The 21374-nt window shown below is 37.5% G+C and overlaps 2 protein-coding genes across 2 annotated transcripts; both read left to right on the top strand.

Moving 5' to 3' along the window:
• Positions 1-2548: 2548 nt before the first annotated feature.
• On the top strand, positions 2549-13318 carry LOC103721537 (ras-related protein Rab7-like). The gene is made up of 7 exons (XM_008811804.5): positions 2549-2850; positions 2981-3007; positions 3121-3220; positions 9707-9853; positions 9934-10014; positions 10132-10277; positions 12933-13318. The coding sequence occupies exons 1-7, from the start codon at positions 2798-2800 to the stop codon at positions 13000-13002; spliced, it is 624 nt and encodes a 207-aa protein (XP_008810026.2). The 5' UTR covers positions 2549-2797; the 3' UTR covers positions 13003-13318.
• Positions 13319-16546: 3228 nt separating this feature from the next.
• LOC103721536 (sulfite exporter TauE/SafE family protein 3-like) lies at positions 16547-19059 on the top strand. The gene is made up of 7 exons (XM_088708170.2): positions 16547-16903; positions 17288-17408; positions 17842-17988; positions 18070-18134; positions 18226-18249; positions 18331-18581; positions 18661-19059. Exons 1-6 carry the CDS (start codon positions 16694-16696, stop codon positions 18349-18351), a joined length of 588 nt encoding a protein of 195 aa, XP_088564296.1. The 5' UTR covers positions 16547-16693; the 3' UTR covers positions 18352-18581; positions 18661-19059.
• Positions 19060-21374: the final 2315 nt, after the last annotated feature.

Below are 21374 nucleotides of genomic sequence, written 5' to 3'. Positions count from 1 at the left end.
CTATATATGTATATATATGTCCTGTTCTTTACCTACATTTAATTTTTTAAGTAAAATTTAATTTGAAAATCATAGCTCTTCCGTGGGAAATGGGGTAGTTGTATTTCAAAGTTCATTTATATTCTTTTCTCTATTCCTTAAGAAGACGAGTCATTTACAATGCAAAAGAGGTTTCCTCCCTTTGTTCGCTCCCAAGCATGGATGATCAGTGTAGATATCGCCGCTGAGAACCGGCTCGTTCTAGGCACCGCGGTGAGAAGTGCGACAACACTTGAGAGTTCGGCTGTTGGCTGCTTCAGTCAGGATCGGAGAGGGTGAGCAGTTGCTACCGTGTTTTTTATTGGGTGGCCACTTTTTAATCTAAAACAACACAAACAAAGAAGTTCTCTGATCGGAACGTATCTTATAGACGATCCTCTGATGTCTAAATCAGGATAGTACTCAGAGAATAGAAGAAGGTATTTTCATAGTTTGTTAGGGCGTCCTTTTTTTTTGTATGTTCTCACCTCCTAGGTTCCCACTAAAGAATTAGGGCATGTGGACCGACCAAAAATAGCTAGCCTGAGTACGATTTTGACATCAAGTGTGAATGTCTTGCAAGAAAATGATGTTCCGCCTATCACATTAGTAGAATTTTGGTGATTACGAGGGCCTCCAGATAGTGCTGCCAACTATGGAAAGCTCATGATATGCGAATTCGATTGCGTGGTGCCGGGCCTACCAAATGGTTGCTCCCACTAAAGAATTAGGACATGTGGGCCAACCAAAAATGACTGGCTTGAGTACGATTTTGATATCAGGTGTGAATGTCTTGCACGCAAATGATATCTTGCCTATCACATTGGTAGAATTTTGGTAATCACTAGGGCCTCCAGATAGGATGTTACCAATCGTGGAGAGCTCATGATATGCGAATTTAGTTGTGTAGTGTCGGGCCTGCCAAGTGGCTGCTCCCACCAAATAATTAGGACATGTGGGCCAACTAAAAATGACTGGCCTAAGTATGACTTTGATATCAGGTATGAAAGTCTTGCACGCAAATGATGTCCCACCTATCATATTGGTAGGATTTTGGTGATCACTAGGGCCTCCATATAGGATGCTGCCAATCGTGGAGAGCTCATGATATGCAAATTCAGTTACGCGGTGCCGGGCCTGCCAAGTGGCTGCTTCCACCAAAGAATTAGGGCACGTGGGCCGACCAAAAATGACTGGCCTGAGTACGACTTTGATATTAGGTGTGGAAGTCTTGCACGCAAATGATGTCCAGCCTATCACATTGGTAGGATTTTGGTGATCACTAGAGCCTCCAGATAGAATATTGTCAACAGTAGAGAGCTTATGATATGCGAATTCGGTTGTGCGGTGCCGGGCCTGCCAAGCGGCTGCTCCCACCAAAGAATTAGGACACGTAGGCCGACCAAAAATGACTGGCCTGAGTACGATTTTGATATTAGGTGTGAATGTCTTGCATGCAAATGATGTCCCGCCTATCACATTGATAGGATTTTGGTGATCATTAAGGCCTCCAGATATGATGCTGCCAACCGTAGAAAGCTCATGATATGCAAATTCGGTTGTGCGGTGTTTGGGCATGCCAAGTGGCTGCTTCTGATCAATCACGTATTCACGTGTTAGCGGCGTGACGAACTTTGATTAGTTGGCTCTTCTGAAGAGTTGTGGCCGACTTGAATGCACGTCAATCTATACCAAAAGTTATACCTTTAGGAACTAGTCCATGATTATTGACATGTACTTTGCAATTTCCATGCAATGACAATGCTCATAAACTTTTTTGGACAAGGATCAATTGGAGAGGTACTTGCTAGAGTATTTTGCACTCAGGAGAATGACTTTTTAACATATTGAAGTTGCAAAGTTGATCTTTCAAAATAAGGGGAAAGATGCATAATTCATTCTTACACTTGTATAATCATTTCCATCAAATGATGCTAAATGCAAGAGAACATTACCCGCCCATTATTTTATAACCCCATTGGTGTATGATAGCATCCCCAATTGGTACGCCAAAGACCGTGTCACCTTGCATGTTTGAAGCTGCTTCATTAATTTCTTAGTAAAAATTTAGCTCACTAAACCATCAAAATGTTCCTCTGCTGGTGGTGCTCATATTAGATTGACGTAAACTATCGTTGTACCAAAAAAAATTTATTAAAATAATTTTAATAAAATAAATAAATAAATAAGGTAGAGGTGCATAAATGCTCCAAGAGAATGAAGTTTAGGTAGTGAAATAAATCGCAGAATGTTTAAAACCCAATGCCCCCTGGGTTCCTTGCCTCAGCACCCTACAGCTAATCCCACCTGGCTTAAGCAACCTTCCGCGTTCTCGGGAGGTGGCCGCTCTCCTCCGCTGTCCAAACGGCAAACAGCGCCTTCTTGGCTACCATTCAAAGGTCAGATAGCTTGCCAGGTGGGGCTCTCTGATAAGACCTGGCGGCCCTGCTTTACAACGAATCAACGAGTGCCACGTTTTCAGAAAAAAAAAGTTAAAAAACAGGCCGCCGAATAGGCCCACAGTTGTCCTCCGTGTGGTATTTAAAAAAGCCTGCCTCCGTCTCCTTGCGCGTCCAAGACCAAATATACAAGGTTTCGGTCGGCCGTCCCTTCCCCTTTTTCCCACTTAGTGCACGGTGCCCCTGATATCTCGAATTCGTTTTCGGGGATCATTCTAGGGCTTTATATATCTTGTGGGGGAATTAGAACCCTAGATCGCTAGGGCTTCCAAGGCCGGATCCGTCCCTTCCAATCGGCGATTCCAAAAACCCTAATCTCAATGGCGTCCCGAAGGAGAACGCTTCTCAAAGTCATCATTCTTGGCGATAGCGGGTGAGTGTTCCGTCTTTCTTCTGATTCGATTCTACCTTCGATGCTAAATCTTGAATTCTATGGTTTCTTGTCTTTTCTGCTAAAAATCGTTTCTTGATTCGTTATTCTGGTTTCTTGGAATCGTTGGTAGGGTTGGGAAGACGTCTGTGATGAATCAGTATCCTTGAATCGCCATGAAGTTTACTATCTTAATTTTTTTAAAAAAATTCTTCATGAATGCTATCTTTACTTTGGGATATGTCGGGTCTGGCCTTAAACGATGACAATTAGATATGTGAACAAAAAGTTCAGTAACCAGTATAAAGCTACAATTGGAGCTGATTTCTTGACAAAAGAAGTCCAGTTTGAGGACAGGCTGTTCACTTTACAGGTAACGCTTGATCAATGCAGACCTTTTTTGTTAAAAAAAGATACAGTATTCGCTCACTTGAAATTTGGTTATGGGGTTAGTTTAAGGTTGGTTCATGATAGTTAAATTGGAATATATGTTTGCGTCTCTGGATTTCTGATTTTTTTTCAAGAGTAAATTACTGCAGATGCGTGGAAGATTATGTGCATAAATTATGGTGATGCATTATAAGCTGTTGCTTTAGATGCTAATCTTTTTTTTTTTTTAGTGTAAACTTTTGTAGACGTGTGGAAGATTTATGTGCATAAATTATGATGATGCATTATAAACGGTTGCTTTAGATGTTTCTTCATTTATGTGATTGAGATCTTGGATATTGCTTTACAAAAAGCAGTATACATATCTTGAACAATTTTGGTGGTGCTGATAGAGTTATCACCTGAGATAGAAATGCCATTTAGATATTTCATGAGTCTGCCGTCATTCTTTCTTAGTGTACTTTTGAGTGGATCAGTAGCTCATCACGTTTGGTGATGTTAGTGGGCAACACTTGCAATGTTGTCACAGCTTAAGAAAGAGTATATCATGTACCAGGCTTATAGAAATGCATATATATGGCAGTATGTTCCCATAGAAGTCACATTAAGACTTTATTGGTGGTCAAATTTTGTTGCCTACTGGCTTCTTAAGTTTATAAATATCCATGTAGACCTAAATTATGTTGCTTTACTAATTTACTTGTCAAGAATGCAGATGCAAATCTACCTTTAAGATTGATTTCCTTCATTATGTTATGTTGATGTTGTTTGCTGAATTTATTATGATAATGTTATTTCTAGTATGAGGGTGTCTCGTTAATGTCTGCCAAAACAACATCCAGTTTTTGATGGATTCTGTTATATGTTTTAATTGGGAAGTTGTAGTTTCTAAGATTAGAGTTGAGTATGAAAACAAAAGCAAGTTTACTGTGATTACCCAAACATTTTTCTAGTCCCATTAATTGTTGGAGAAGAACTTTAGTCTTAGTCACCAAGCGTATGTGTTGTGGTTCAAACTTGGCCCAAGGGTGACCACGCCGGAGGAGTCGGAGGAGCTGCCGATCGAGACAGAGAAAGGACGCCACCTCCTACGCGCTGGCGTACCTGTATAAAGCCTCACTAGTGTTTTTGATGAGGGCCCTCCGATGCTTAAGTTAGCGTGGAGTATTTATTGGCCAGAAAGTTCTTAGACGTTATCTGATGGGGCTATTTATAGTCCCTGCAGAGGTGCTTAGGTGGCGGAGATATGACTCGTGCTTATCATAGGAGGGGATGGCGCTGGCCAGGTGGTGCGCAGCCACGGCTTGCTTGAGGCCCACGGCTTGAGCTGTCCCTATGCGGTATACCGCTGGCGTGTGCCGCAGGGTATGGCCCTTGTTAGCAGGCATGGCTAGGGTAGCAAGGCGTAGTCCTTTGTCGACGTATTTTGGTATGGCCATCAAGCGAAGCATGGTGCGGTGAGGTTGCCGCAGGGCATGACCGCGGCGTGTACTGGGCGAGATTAGTTCGGTGGGGATCGAGGTCAGCCTTGCCTGCTTCGCGGGGTGCTGAGGTCGGGCCAACTTAGGGGCCACGATGTATGTTTGATCAGATCGGCTCGGCGGGCGCTGAGGTCGGTCTAGCTTTCTTGACTTTGAGGTCTGCTCAGCAGGGCGTCCCGAGCTTGGGCCGGGGCGCGTCGTCGTATGGGGCCGGGGCGGATCGTCGTTGTAGACTCCAGAGGAGATTGCTGCAGGTCATAGCAGTGGAGAGATCTGGCTGAGGTCGGCTTGGCCTTCGGCGAGGTCCGAGGTAGGACTGGTTCTCAGCGGGACCGAGGTCCAGCATGGTCGGTGTTGAGGCCTGCTTGGCCGGAACAGGGTGGTCCCCTATCTCAAGCAGGACGATCCATTTTGCCCCCATCAGTATGTATTATGTATTTAAGGCAATCAAGTTGCTGCCTACTTGACCTCCTTGACAGCTTGGTGTGTGCGTTGGGAATTATGTGGGTGATGTGAACCGCTAGAAAATTGGATCATGTGTATCAAACAAGAGAACACATTGATGCAATAGCAGAATGGAGTAGAATCATTTGTTGTAATTTTGTCCATTTTGGTATCCTTTAGGATTTTTAATGTTTTAAGATATTGATTGCTATTCAGGTGATATAGGATGGATGGAGAAGTTGCTTGGACATTTACTCCAAGCGGAGAATCCTGTTGAAATTTATTGAGATATGAATTTAGTTTTTACACACGAGGCATTTCTGTCTGTGGTTTTCTTATAAGTCAATCTTTTTTCTTTGTTGATTCATTCTCTTGAACATGAGACCAAGCATTTGAACTGAAGGATTGTTGAGGTGACCTTATCGGAACTTCTTTAAACCTGACATTCACAATTGAGTACAACATTTTTCTATGCAGCACCTAATTATATATCAGAGAAAATTTTCAAATCTGCTAGCAACATCTGCGACATGAATGACTCATTTATAAGGGTAGTGAACAATTACTGGAAGCAAGAGGAAAAGAAGAAGAAAGGCGAAGTGGAGAACAAGGAAAAAAAATAAAAGCTGCATCAGTTAAAACATTATTTTCGAAGCAGCAATGTCCAAAGCTTGTTTCTAGATGCATGTGCTGTGCATATGGAGAGTTACATTATTTACATGTGCATGTGCACGTACACCTACATATATCTTTCTACGTATTTATCTGTATATGCTTGGAAGTATCTATTTCATATGTCCAGTTAAATAAAATAAATTTGAATGTATGCAATTTTTCAGCATCTGATCTTTAGTTAGAAATTTCTACAATAGATCAAATCCATGACTTAATAGTTTATGAGTTCCTACCTTTATTTTAGGAAAACGATAATAACAAAAAAGAATTCAGAGAAGAATGAAAGAGATCCTCATTTCTTCATAAATGTATGGACATACAGTGAATAGCTCCTCTTAATGAAATGTGAATTAATTCTTAGAATTTCTCTTTGTTAGTAGAAAAGTTTGCATCAAATTGACTGTCATAGCTAAAAGAACTTAGAAATAGAAGTGGGGAGATCAAGGGATGCTTCATCTTCTTAATTTTGAAAATGACTCCTATATCTCTCTAAAAGTTGGTAGAACATTTCTTTGAAGCTCACTCTCTCAGGCTTCTTCTCATTATTGAGTGGACCACTCCAGCCTGAAAACATCATGTTCTTCGCATAATGGTCCACTGCTCAGTAAGAGAGCAGACTAGTTTCATATGTTTTATTTGATGGTCATATTCCTTATGGCTAATCATTTTCTTTGCCTCAATCATCTTTGCAAACCATATCACCATCACTTGTATTTTTGTCCATCTTTCATGGTTCCCACCACTTTGGCAGTGAAGTTTGTGAGCATCTTTAGATTTTCCATGGATGAGGATAATATTGTTGAATTGGTAAGCATTCTGTCCATCCATGGAGGTTGTTTGTTCGAAGTCTGAAAGATACTTCGATGGTTGTCAAGTGGTTACAGAGCTTCTATAGTGATGGGTACTTGTTAGAAGATGGTCATTAGATGCAAGGATTGTACAGAGAGGATTAAGTTCACAAATTAGTCAATGTGGATGATTTTGAACATGTAGAAGGATACAATGAGGAATGGAAGAATCCCTTGCAATGGGTTTGCGTTTCAAGCTGGGTACTGGATACATTATTTTAAATAGACTTGTGTAGGCATGCATTTGTTGCCTTTATTTTCCATAGCTTGTTATTTGATTCTTCCAATCTTAAAGGTGTGTCTCAGGTGTGAAGGGTGTTTAAGAGGTGTAGTGCCCCATTTAAAGGATCTTTCTTTTTGAGGTACTAAAGGAGGTCGAACAAATATTGCACAAGGTTTCTTTTCTCGGGATATATTTATGAGTTATGACAATGATTCTATTTAAGTTTTGGAGATCAGAAACCTAAGATATCTCTCCAATAGATCTATTGAGTTATGCCTAGGGACTTAGGTGTAACAAAAAGGAGATGTACAAATTTTTTGAAGTTCCAAAAAAGATGGAAGTCTTTAGCTAAATGGCCATTAAAGGAAGATTATCTACAGTTCATCTTACTCAAACGGAATAAATAGGGACAAAAAGTGTTCCCTTTATTTTGATAGTAGTGACCTATTACTTTTCATAAGCACTAGTTAGGGGTGCAGCTGACCCGAGCCCGAGCCAAGTATTAGGCTGCTAGGTCTCGGCTCATTTTATAGAAGAGCTGTTCAGGCTCGTCTCAAGCTTGAGCCTAGCTTAGAGGAAACTGTTCAGGCTTGGCTAGAATCAGGCTTGAGTGAAGCTTCTTACGGAGCTGAGCCCAGCCTCCATATATTTTACAAACCTTTGAATGAGGTTGGGTAGTAAATCTATACCAAAGAAAGGCTTATAAAATATTTACAGAGTTATAGCTAAGAGCGTATTAGGGTCGTGGTTACATCATGACCTTAATTTTATTATTCAATACTTCCCCTTTAGAGTCAGTTGTTGGGGTTGATTTGGTGACCTAAGGGTTGTAGTTTTCTGTGGAGAAATGGTTTTGAACAACAAACTACAAATGGTCACTGAAGAAATGTGGTTGTTGCTTGCTTTGCTTGCAGATGAACATGCTGTTCATAAGCAACACGTGTTTGGCCCAATTTTTAGATTGAAATTGGCTTGCTCAATTAGAAAAAATGTGAACCATGGACTAGGATTTTGAGCTTAAAGGAAAATAAAAGGAAAAGAGCGAAAACACTAGCCAGGCCAATCTGCTTGTGTTCCGTTCGTTATAGCTCGAACTGCAGATTTGTATTATATTTAGTAATTACATATTTGATGTTTATATGCTATCGTCAAATGATGATTAATATTTTCGAAACATGAATGAAATTCATTTATTAGATCTTAATCTAATAATTGTATTGTTTACTAAGTGACAATGACAAGATCTAGTGGCTGAGACTGTGAGAGACTCGAGTACCCCTAATCCCATTCTCTTCACTCTTAATCCCTCCATAGTGGTTCCTTTTCTCTCAGAGCATCCAACCTTTACCTCTTCCTCCTGGTAATCATCTCCTCGACCTCAGTCTCCTTCAAAACTTCCATCTCCTTCACCACAAAAATCTGGTCTGCTCTCCAGCATCAGTTACATGCCTTCAGCTTTGCCTCAGTCCTCTCTATCTTCATGATCGTGCTTTTGACATTGATTATTTTTTTCTTTGAGGACTGATCTGGTGGAAGAGTTGCTCCACCTGTTAGCTCACAAGGATTCTCTGATCTGAACATTAACATGATCAGCCTCCTTTGACCTGACCTTGTAGGCCTCGAACATTCGTTCATTTGGTTGTGGTTTTCGAGTTGCAGGATTGGAGAGTGAGGTAGGAGATGGACAACTTGCGGGAGAAACCCTAGATCACTCAAACCTAAGCTAGCTGGGAATAAAATGAGTCAAGTTCAACCTTGTTCTCCTCAGCTTATATGGAAATCTGAGCTGAGCTTGAGCTGCCCTCGGCTTGCTCATGTCAGCTCATTTACACCCTTATTTTTTATTTCAGTTTTCAATATCTCATGTGGTGTTGCTCTGCATGAATCAATTAGCGGCTGGGGCTGCCTTAAATATTTCTTGAAGAAGTTATTGATCGATTAGCTATTCACTATTCTGGTGGTGATTGGAAGGAATGCAGCACAAGAATTTCTGAGTATATGATAGACTTTTGGGGTTTCTAGTTAATATTTAAGGACTATATGATCGTCAATTGTTTGGTTTATGATATCGTTTCATGGTATAATTTTTAGCTGTGTTAATGATATTATGTCATTGGAATTTGTAGAGGAATATAAAATGTTAAGGTCCTTTTAGGACATGATATTCTCTTCCTTCAGATGGATTGCTCAGAAATCTCATCTTTAATGGCTTCTTATTGGGAAATCTGGGCCTTGCCAGTGTGGAAATTCATTCATAGTAAGGGAGCATGTGAGGTTTATGACATGTATATTTATAGGCCATATCATTTCTCTCGTAGGTTCAGAAATTTGATTTGCTGTATGACTAGTGATAAATACCCTTGGGAATCTTGTGGTTTTGATGGAAGAATATATGACGTGTCTGCATGTATGTGTGTTATTTATTTATTTTTGGGTGGCTGGCAAAGGATCTTCATGGATGCAGCTTCTTTCTTGCAATGCTGTATCCATGAGCAACAGGCTGACTGGACTGTGTATGAAAGTCCCATCCTAGGAGCCATTGTTGTTTTTTTTTCAAAGGTATCTTTTAGGTACTAAAACATGTACAAATTATTAGCATATGTTGCTTTTATTGATATAATCTTGTCCATGTTTCAGTCAAGACATGCATTGCTTTTCTTATCATGAAGATTTACATGTCATGCCATCAAGGAAACTCCTTTTTCTTGGTATTTGTTTTATCCTCAGTGGTTTGAGGAAGTGGATGGCTTCCTATTCATTTTTGATGACTGTATACATTGATATACTTTTGTTGCCAGATATGGGACACAGCAGGGCAGGAAAGGTTTCAAAGTCTTGGTGTGGCATTCTATCGTGGTGCAGATTGCTGTGTTCTTGTGTATGATGTCAATGTCATGAAATCATTTGATAACCTGAACAATTGGCGAGAAGAATTTCTAATTCAGGTAACAAGTATTTCGAACCAAGCTTTTGTACAAGTTATGAACTTGCAACTGAAGTTCCAGTTTTTGTGGTTTATTTTCAGGCTAGCCCATCCGACCCTGAAAACTTCCCATTTGTAGTGTTGGGAAATAAGATAGACGTGGATGGTGGCAACAGCCGAGTGGTAAAATTATCTGTCTTATTTTTGTTTATCCAAAATGACCGAGTACTCATTTCTGTTGCTTTGTCTCTCTGCTGAGTGATATATTCATCTGGTATTTTCCTGCTTTTTATGGTTTAGGTCTCAGAGAAGAAGGCAAGAGCATGGTGTGCTTCAAAGGGGAACATCCCCTACTTTGAGACATCTGCTAAAGAAGGATTCAATGTGGAAGCTGCTTTTCAGTGTATAGCCAAGAATGCCCTCAAGAATGAACCGGAAGAAGAAATGTGAGCCTTCTAAAGCTTTACTGCTAGAACATAAATTTCTATGTGTTCTTCTTTGACCATTGATATGGCTTTCATTTTTACAGAAAAATCAATAAAATATAGAGAAGGTTAATAGTTGACTGTTATTTATAGTTATTGAAATATAAGGTAATGGGTGCTCTGGCATTTTGTAGGATTTCTTTGAGGGTCTTTTGACCCCCTGTTTAGTTGAAGGCTAGCATGCTTGGGCTTCTTATATTAGTCATTAGGATTGTGGCCTTGGGCCTATTGGTCATTTAGTTGGAAGGGCAGTACCCTCCAACCCCAGTCATATATGGATTTTTCCCCCTCAATTTAATAGCTGATGTATGGTTAACACAATTGTGTAGGAATTACAAGTTTCCAACCTTTCTGGTCTTTATTTTCACCTATCATTCTAGCGCTGTTTCATTTTCTAGTTAGAGAGGTAATGCATTGGCAACATGCTATCCTTGTAGCTGTCTTTTATAACATCTGAGGACATTCCAAATGCTCCAGTCTAATGCTTATATAAATCTAAATTTAGACATCATACTAGTATGGTACCATGATAGGGCATATAAATTGAAAATCCACTTTATGTATAATGGTTGACACATCTTAAAACATGAATAAACTTAAATTCACTAGGTTTTGGTGATTAGATTATAATAAAATATAGTATTGTGCTATTAAAGCATCTATTTTGACACCTTGATTATGTTAGACCACAAAATTATATGAATTTTAGTTTTTAGGTTTTTTTGTAGTGTAGATGATGTTAAATATATCAAACTACTTACTTTATGTTGACTCCTAGAAAAAAGAGTAAACAATTCAAAATCAATGATAGAAATTTAAGATTCAAATTGTTGAACATGATCTGCACTGCACAAAATGTCTAGAAACCAAAATTCGTGTATTTTGGTAGTCTCTAACCTATGCATCAAGTGGGTTGAAAATGAACAATAATAATTGCAGTAATGAGGTGAAATGCATGATAGAGTACATAGATTGAAAATTCTCTTTATGGATCATGATTTACTCATCTTATATGAGTAAATGTAAATTCTCTAGGTTTTGATTATTAGCTATTAAAATTGTCCATTTTGACACATTTGATTAGGTTAGAGACCATCAAAATGCATGAATTTGAGTTTCAAGGTATTTTTTGTAGTGTTCAATGGTTTGGATCTCAAATTTAGATAGTCCAACTTTAATTTTTGAATCATTAATTCCTTGTCAAAGAAGTTAACGGTTTTAAAATCTGTATTAGGTCATCAAATGAAGATTCAAACCATTGAATATGATTGATCTAAACTATAAAAAAATATTCTAAAAACTAAGATTTATATATTTTGGTGGTATGCATTTAGTCATTATAAATAATCAGCAATACCAATTGCCTAATATGATAAAATATATGAAAGGGCATATAAACTGAAAATTTACTTTATGGATCAACACAGTAGTATCATGCTATTAAAATCATCTATTTTGACACCTACTTGAAGTAGGTTAGAGACCGCCAAAACATATGAATTTGATTTCTAGGTATTTTTTATAGTGAACATGAGATTCAACAGTTTGGATCTTGAATTTGGATAGTATATCATTGATTTTCAATCGTTAACTTTAATAAAGTATGTACACGCATGCGCACACATCTACATGTATGTATGTATGTGCACCCACACAGATATATATATCTATCACTAAAATACCCCTAGAAGAGGAGAGGGCTAAATGGAGCGAAAAGGTTTTCCATGAGATGGGAAATGAAAACTGTTAGCCCCATACAAGGTTTGTGAATAAGTGATTGTTTGATAATGAGCAAGAAATATCCATCTTTCTGCTAAACAGGGTCTATTGAAATCACAATTTATTAAATACTTTTTATGAATGTCAACTAAGTATCATAAATAAATTGATCCCGGTTGTTCAATCATTTGATAAATGGTTACTATGAGTCAGATCCAATAGAAGTTGATCAATCCTTTTTTGTTATTGTTGTTAAGGTGGAGAACTGAATCAAGAATTCTCTTTCTTCATCATCAATCGAATCGCGGTTTACGACCTAGGATTTTATTTTATCATCAATCCAATCACCGTTCATGTTTTTTCTTTTTCTTATCAATGAATGCATCACTTTACTTGTACAACGAGGCCCCTCGCCAGGATCCACTTGTTCACTCGCTGCTTCAAGTAGACCACTTGATGCTCTCTCGCAATTGATTAGTCTTACTTCATCTATTGCAACGGAGCTTTTTAGATATGCCTTTCGCCTTTTTGCATGCGGGATTTTCTTCTTTTATTCAATTGTTATTGGTGCCAGATTTAGAGGCAAGGGTACAAAAGACTTGACTCATTATAGACGTTAAGAAGAGGAGACAACCAGCTCTTGAACTATAAAAAATGCGCATGCTCGATCTAGTAATTTTGGACAATTTTTGATGAACTGTTACTAAACTATATATATATATATATATATATATATATATATATATATATATATATATATATATATATATATATATATATATATGACTGATGAGAGCAATGTACTTGCTTTCTACTCAACCTTCTTTCATTGCTTCTGTATTTTTTTGTCTTTCTGTTTAAAGATCAAATTGACACAGTCTTTTGCTATTGATGAAGATACCTTCCGGATACTATTGATGTGGCTGGCGGTAATCGGCAACAAAGATCATCAGGTTGCGAATGCTAGATGAAGACAGGCAGCTAATCGGCAACAAAGATCAGCAGGTTGCGAATGCTAGACGAAGACAGGCAGCTTTAGTGTCCTCCCGTATTTGTTATACAGTTGCAATAATTTCTGCAAAGGTTATTTACTGCATTCTGTATTTTATATCTTGTTCCAGGGTCAAAAAATTCGGTGCTAAGTGTTCAGTGGAGGTTGTCCTATTCACTCTATGTTGCATTCTGTCTGTGAAAGATTTTCTTGTCTTTGGGTAATGACTCGAAACATTGTGCTCCATCTTGTTTTCGCTATATAGTTGGTGTGGATATTTTGGGAATTAGAAGATGATTCTTTTGGTGCCGTAGATGTCTAATTGTTACCATAGACAATCATTTGCATCATCCCATGCATATACAGGAGGGTCTCTAGAATGCTTTCCCCTTGGCATCCTAATACCGTTGTGGTGGAGGATGAGATGGGAATTTGATTTGTTTCTGGAGAGGTATATAATTATATATATGTATATTAGGTTTTACCTACAAAGCGGATCATACATGCATGCAAGGTCATTGATCAAATCATCATAATAATTTGAAAGCAATAATTATAATTTTTCGATCCTCAAAAATTAATTTAATAAAGATTCAATCGTAATATCCGCATAAACAAGTATCAAGTATCCTAAAATACCAGGAACGTTCCAACCAATTATTATCATTCAAAGTGAATGTAATATTCAAAACTAAATTGAACTAATCTAAACTAAATTAAGCTAGAAATCCCAATGACTCAAATATCTCCAAACAATCTAGGGTACCCCCCCGCGTCCCAAGCCATCATGATAATGAGCCACACTAGTCCAGTAAGCAGCAAATAGGATCCAAGCATGCCAAACAAATAAATAATCAAATAAAATAATATTGACCAAAAAGAAATCAAATCTCGAATAATACATATATTTCTTTACAAAATTTATTTTTTATAAACTAATAATAATCCAACATCAGGCTATGGCTATGTAATCCAGTGGTATGAGTCAGATAACAGATACAGGGTACACAAAGTGACAGGTACAGATAATAGATATCACTATTCTAATCACCGATGGCTTAGCATCGAAATTAGTTTCTCTGATTATAAGTCGACAGGACCAACATATAATCTCTATTGGTGGAGTCAGATCATAGCCATGATGAGTATATGTGTGTGTACAATTTTATAAATTACTTGGTCAAATTTTTCAAAATTCATCTTACAAGAATATCAAAATACATAATATATTTTAGAACAATTATGACCATAATAATAGTATGCTTGATCCGCTTAATCAAACATAAAATAAAAATCATAATCAAATTTAATAAACTAGTTATAAATTTTCAAAGGTTATTAGAAAACATACATCGAAGTGTTATGTTACTTACCTCTTCTCGCTTGAAAATCTCGCTCTAGTTAGATAGGTCGGTTTCACCTATTCAATATTATTAAAATATAATTGCTTTTATCGCAGAATCAAAAATTGAGATACTACCGGGGATACGGCTTCATACTCGGTAAGGATGAAGAAGGATAGGGTTGCCTGGGCTGTAAAGCTCAACAATTTGGTCTATCCAGTCATATTCAATCTATTCGATCAAAGTCAAACCAAAAAAACAGATGACTCACAACAATTGAGGATGGCCAGATCAACAAATACCAGGGTGGAGGTCGGTGTGCCAGGAGTCTGCTTAGAAAGGGAGAAGTCCTCACGCTTGATGGGATAAGGAAAGAAGATGGACTCCTACCAGCAGTCTGCTTCCTTCATCTCTCATGTGAAACACGTGGGGACCCTTTTTTTCTTTTTTTCTTTGTTGTCTCGTGCTAAAATTAGCACATTTCTAGAGCTGGGACATAACACAGGCTGTTACAATGAAGTAATAGAGGATTTCTTAACTTTCCATATATAAAAATAGATAGACAATAAATGATATCACTTATATCAATGATACTAAAGGGATATTAAATGAATGGAATTAGGATGTAGATGGAATATAATGAAATATAGCTATTTTGAGGTTCCCTATGAAATAAGGCATGGAACAAAGCCGAAGAAGTTATAAGAGTTACGAAGGAGGTTTTGGACTCATGGTTCATGGGTTGAGAATGGGACTTGAAGTCTATAAGATCGAATCTTCCATTGTTCCTCAATAGCTTAGTGGCATAGTTGTTGGCTATTAACTAACTACTCATAGATTTGAATCCTACTTGAGGAGATTTGAATAATTCTTAATTAAAAAATGAAGAGTTGAATTAAAAAGCTCACTTTAACCGTTAAGAGTAGGTAACCCGTTCCTATCTTTGTTTCGGTTGCCTTCTGTCTCATTATATCACATTCTATTCTATAATATTTGAGAATCACCATCAATACCTTGACATAGATCTGAGATAATCCCTGTAAATAGCCAAATTAGGAATTTTTAGATGTTGTACTAGTAGTGCATCTTTGATGCAGTCATATTAATGATAAGGAACACATTTTTGTTATCCTACTAATATTTGTACTTGCTCTGCTATACTACTGAATCCTGGCTAAGAAAGAGTTATGAGGAGCAAAACATAAATATGCTAATTCTAGACTTAGTTACTATATGCAATGATCAAATCATTCACGGCAAATAAAAAGAAAAAGTAAGGTCATTCCATTTCGATAGAAGACCTTACTTAAGTTCAATAGCTTTGCATGTGCATCATGATTTCTTTACCTTATAGGTAAAGAAAAGGTCCTTCCCTTTTTTGGAAGGTTGTGGGCAAGAAGGGATTTGAAACCCTGACACCATCGTCTGCAGCCACATACTTTATCCTCTGAGCTATAAGCCCCACTCTGTCTCCACTAGATATGCTCCTAGGAGCACACTCGAAAAGGAATTTTTTTTCTCCTCAGCCATTTTGGGTTTAGAAGATGTAAAAGCACGTTTCTCTCTATAAAAATAGTGTGCTTTGATGGTGTGAAATGGAACAGAAGAGATAATATGGGTTTTGAATAAGGCATCTTTTGCATTTTGAATTTTATATTTTTTTGTTTAAAAATATTTAAAAATTTAAATAAGATATGTTAAGCTTTTTATCATTCTGGATATTATAGTTATTCTTGGGTTAAGCAACGAATTAAACGAACTTCATAATATTATAAGAAACTTCAGGACATTATAGCTCTTTCTAGGTTAGAAGAATTATTTGAAGAAGATCATACCGGGAGCATAAAAGATTAAGCGGCTTTTGTTACAACCTTTTTTGTGGTAGAAGAATTATTGTTCTCCAAGAAAGCATGTTGGTTCTTGCAAAAGTAATTAGAAGGTTTTAGTTAATCCTTTCTGGAGAATTAGAAGGCCTTTATTTTCATTGTATCTCTAAAAGTTTATTTCACAAAGAAAAAATAAATTACAAATTATCTTCTTTTATTTCCTTCATGCGAATGATACGTCATCGGTCTTATCCACTCTAATAAAACGGATAAAATTTGAATAGTTGTACATGTCCCAACTCTCGGGCACATTTTCGTAAACGAGGCTATATATAAGTATATAACGAGGAGTCCCGCCTCTATTTTAATTCAACTCTTACCTCTTCTGTAATACAGAAGTACGAGATCTTCCTCACTTTCTTCTCTAGCCCTGGAGGCGACACAGTACTATCGTCCTCCGGCACAGGTCCGGCAAGTCTTGCCGCCAGGATCGGCCTTATGGGGCGATTGGCTCCCTTCGATTCTCTTCTGACACCTCTCGCCCTTCTAAAATTGGAAAGGGTGTCTCGCTCCGAGGGTTCCAGAGCGGTTATCTCCTTTCTCCCTTCGGAGGAACCTGGTTGTTGTTTTTCTTTTTGCGCTCTGAGGGTTTTCCGGCCGACTCCGGTGGATTTCTGGCCGGAGACGAAAAGAATCGCCAGAAATCTGGTAAAGATTAGATTTTTCGTTGTTTAGGATAGTAGGGGAAGATTTAAGGTGGATCCTGGGTGGGAGATGGAGGGGAAGGCTAAGAACCTCGGTTCTGACTGCTCTCGGCTTCTTCTTGGCATCGGCGGCGGAATCGGCAGAGCGGGGCCTCAAGATTGAGGGTTTGATAGATGATGTTAGTGCCGAAGAGATGTTTGTGTTTAATTATCTTCTAACGGTGGTGGATTTGTTGGGGCAGGCCGACGGATCTTATTACCACCACGTTTGGCCGGGAACTCCTATCAAAATTTTTATCTTTTGTGTTTTCTTTTCTGTTTATTTTAGAGTAAATGGATAAGGGAATTTGTAACTGTTATGATGGGATTATTCTATGTTTGATAACAGCCAATGGAATTCGGATGTCGACTTGTTATAGGCTCGACGATTGGGTTCTTGGGAGCGGCGTTCAGGAGCGTTGGAGGTATTTGTTGGGGTGGGATCTTTGTTCCCATGCTTACGCTTGTTGGTGGGTTTGATCCCAAATCATCAACCGCATTTTGAAAGCGTAAGAATTTCCTTCTGTTCTGTTGTTTCTTAGCAAGGGAAAGTTGTTTTGTGACAAGAGAACTTAAGAGTTGTGGGATACGATGAGCCACCAAGGTTACACTTTAGATGGATTGGATGCCAATTTTTATATTTTGTTTGTTACACTTTAGCTGAATTTTCTACTCAAAAGATGCATACTTTTGTTTAGCTTGTTTGCTTGAATTTGCTTTCAATGTTTAGGTGTCTTTCTTCCTCCACATCCATCGAGACCATTTAAAGTAAGTTCATTTCTGATTGTCTTCTATGGATTATGTTTAGCATGATATTCTGACTAAGATTTGGGCCGGAAGCAAAAGCTTTCTTTTTAAATTAATTTTGCTGTAGGTATTTAGATCTTGGTGCTCTTTGACCAGGTATGATCATGGGTGCAGCAATCATTGATTATGACTTGGCTTTGCTTATTCAACCAATGCTTACACTTGGGATCAGTATGCGTGTCATTTTTAATGTAATATTTCCTGACTGGATGGCCACAATTCTCCTAATTGTGCTCTTCTTAGGTAATCAGTTATATGACATGGAGGATCATTGTGATTTTGTTAATGGGAGCATCCTTCATGCATGTTGATGGTATTTTATAGGAACATCAACTAAGGCATTTATGAAAGGTGTTGAGTCATGGAAGAAGGAGACACTGATGAAGAAGGTATCTTTCCTTCACTTACTTTCCTGTTAGCATCTTTTATCCTCTTGATTAATAATATTTCACTGTCTCTTTCTTTTCTTCTTCCACGAAGCTGCTAAACGCTCTCAGCCCAACAGTAAGCATGGGAGGAATATATAATATCCTGGTTATGTTTATGTTTCAGAAACAAGTATTTTATCTCCCCCATTTTATCCAGGTGGGGGGAATCAAGAAGTAGAATATAAACCTCTAGCTATTGGTCCAAGCAATGATGGTCAAAAAAAGAATATGGTGACTGCAGATCCAGAGGTAAGCTAGAAGCAGTCTGCTTTACCATTTCGCCAAGTTGTTAAGACAGACAACAATCAGTAACCACTGCAGGTACCAGTTCTTCAGAATATTTGCTGGAAGTAGCTTGGCCTTCTTGTCTTTGTATGGATGGCATTCCTTGTATTACAGATCGCAAAGGTGAGTAATTGATGAATAAGTCTTTAGTGATCTAAAATAGTAAGGAAGTTTGTGATTGATCTTGGCTGTACACATGCAGAACTATACAGCAACATGTTCGATATGGTTTGGGGTTTTGAACTTGCTTCAGGTACCATGCCTTGCTTCCATCATGTGTTTAAAGGTCTAGTTAGACTCTAGTCTTTCAAATGGCCTTGCGAACATGAAATTATCATGTTGTAATTTTACAGATCCCTGCCTCTGTGGCAGTGACTGTGTATGAAACGATTAGTTTATACAAGGGAAAAAGAATGATTGCATCCAAGGGGCATGAAGGGACAAACTGGAGAGTCCATCAGTTATTTATACATTGTTCGTTTGGTGTCATTGCCGCTCTTTTTGGAGCTTGGCATTCCACCAAAGGTGTTTATCATGTCTTCACTTACTTTCATAGAATTGCCAGACAATTATTTATGCCAATTTTTTAGTTGTCTTTGAATTTTTGTCTCTAGTGATCGATTTGCATATTTTACTGATATGAACCATGATCGTGTATCTTATTCTTTTGGCACGTATACTGCTTGTTTTTTTTGGTGATCACATATATTGCTTGTTTAAGCAATCAAATTTGTGCTTGGTATGTTCTGATAAAGTGGATCTTTTCTGCGCTGCCCTGCGTTTGAGTACCTGTCCACTGCTGTTATAATTAGCTTATGGCTCATTGTTGCAGCTCTGAAACATGAAGTGGTAGTGGTGGAGTGAATCCAAAATCCTGTTAGGAAATTAAGCCAAACATGTAATGTTACGAAGGGTCTATGCCCTATGCACACTTCACTAAGTGGTACTGATGTATAAACATGCTAAAACAAAACTTATATATTGATTCATACATAGAATAAGAAAATGCATAAAGAAATTAAACATGTCTATGCTGTAAAAGGTTGTGCACTTCTTTTCAAAAGTCTGCTAGATCCTAGAAGAACAGCTGACCAAAACAACTGGATCTTTCATACAATATGCATTCAATCTGCCTGCAGGAAAGGGAGAATGGAAACAATTTATTTCAGCAAGGAAAGCATGAAAAAGATTGGAAAGCAGTTACTGAGAATATAAGTTTTATAGCTCATGTGAAATTATGGTTGAAGATGTTAGACTACTGACAACAGTTTGCAAGCAGTTGGATGCACTAAATCTCTAGTGGCTGATCAGCGTCCTAGTTGATATGGTACTCATAAGAGCTAAAGAAAGCCTGTATTAAAACACTATAAATGGTTGCAAGTGATGAAGATATTCAGATATCCAACACTAGAAATGTACTTTGGCTTCTTGAGAAAACACATTAACAATAGTGCAGATCATTGACAAGCATTTAAGATGGTGATATAGGTAATTGACATTTTGTTAAGGTATCAAGAAGAGATGAGCAGAGCATGATCAAATAATGATACAGATGGTGCACAGAGTTGCAAGTGATCCTATACACAGTGGTATAGGTGTAGTCCAGTTTCCTCTGAAAATTTGTGTGTGTGTGTGTGTGTACATAGATGCATGCATGCATCTATATACGAATGCATGTTTGTATGCATGTACTTGTGCATGCATGTATGGATGGATGATGCATCCATGCATGTATGGATGGATGATGCATATGCACGTATATATGCATGCATTCATTTATGGAAGCATACGTATGTTTACATGCATGCGTGTGTGTATGCATGTATACATGAATGTATTTATGTACGATTGCATATATGTATGTCTATTAGTACGTACATATGTATGATTGCATGCATGCATATATGTATGTATTTACAATTGTATGTGCGCATGCATGCATGCATGTATATGGATGGATGGATGTATGTATATATGTATGCATGTGTGTGTGTATATATGCATGTATGGATATATGAATGGATGTATATATGGATGCACATGCGGATGCATGCACAGTATGGATGTATAAATGCTAATGCATGTAAGCATGCATATGCATGTATATGTGCATGTGTGTAGGTATGCATGTATGGGTGCATGTATGCATGTAGTTGTGCATGTATGGTTGCCTATGTATGTATGCATGTATGGATGCATATGTTATATGTGTGCATGCGTGTATAGATGTATCTACACATGCATGCATGTATGCATGTATGTACATATGCATATGTATGTATGCATGTAGGGGGCGTTTGGTAACCCCAACAGGATCACCACGGTGATGTAAGGTCCCCGGTGATCTGAATGCTGGGATGATTTGATCCACAGTGATCTAAGATCAATGTGTTTGGCAGGCTATGATCCAATGATTAAAAATCCTCGAATATCCATGAGTGACTTGTTTGGTATGGTACGAAGATCCAAGATCACTGACTATATAATACCACAAATACCCCTAATATATCTTAGATAGATTTTTTTATATGTTTTTAATTCTCATGAATCAAAAATATAAATCAATATGCTAATTCGTATAATAGCTCCATAATTTTGTCATATATTCTACTTTTAGTAGCCCTTATCATATATTTATTAATCATATAAAATATATTATAATAAAATATTAATATATTTATCAATATATTAATTATTAATATATTCTATAAAAATATATTTATTACTCCTATAAATTATTAATCTTATAAAAATATGTTATTTTTCATTATAGAATTAATATTTTTATTTATACTTATAATAGATTTTTTAATACTAATAATTATTTTGATCAGAAAAATAAGGTAAATAGGAATAATATATTAAATATTTTCATTATATAAATATAAAATATAATAATATATTTCTACTATAATT

Source organism: Phoenix dactylifera, chromosome 1 (assembly GCF_051530095.1).
Source record: "Phoenix dactylifera cultivar Ajwa chromosome 1, Ajwa_hap1_PhDact_Kaust_v1.1, whole genome shotgun sequence".
NCBI classification, from domain to species: domain Eukaryota; kingdom Viridiplantae; phylum Streptophyta; class Magnoliopsida; order Arecales; family Arecaceae; genus Phoenix; species Phoenix dactylifera.
The sequence above is the reverse complement of the archived record's forward strand: the minus strand, read 5'-3'. Positions and strand labels throughout refer to the sequence as shown.

Excerpts from the sequence above, each read along its gene's own strand:
- LOC103721537 (XM_008811804.5), top strand. The coding sequence starts at position 2,798 with ATGGCGTCCCGAAGGAGAACGCTTCTCAAAGTCATCATTCTTGGCGAT. Across the intron at positions 9,854-9,933 it reads GAGAAGAATTTCTAATTCAG|GCTAGCCCATCCGACCCTGA; the intron begins GTAACAAGTATT and ends GTTTATTTTCAG. Across the intron at positions 10,278-12,932 it reads AATGAACCGGAAGAAGAAAT|ATACCTTCCGGATACTATTG; the intron begins GTGAGCCTTCTA and ends CTATTGATGAAG.
- LOC103721536 (XM_088708170.2), top strand. The coding sequence starts at position 16,694 with ATGGGGCGATTGGCTCCCTTCGATTCTCTTCTGACACCTCTCGCCCTT. Across the intron at positions 16,904-17,287 it reads AAAGAATCGCCAGAAATCTG|CCAATGGAATTCGGATGTCG; the intron begins GTAAAGATTAGA and ends GTTTGATAACAG. Across the intron at positions 18,135-18,225 it reads AGGAGACACTGATGAAGAAG|CTGCTAAACGCTCTCAGCCC; the intron begins GTATCTTTCCTT and ends TCTTCCACGAAG.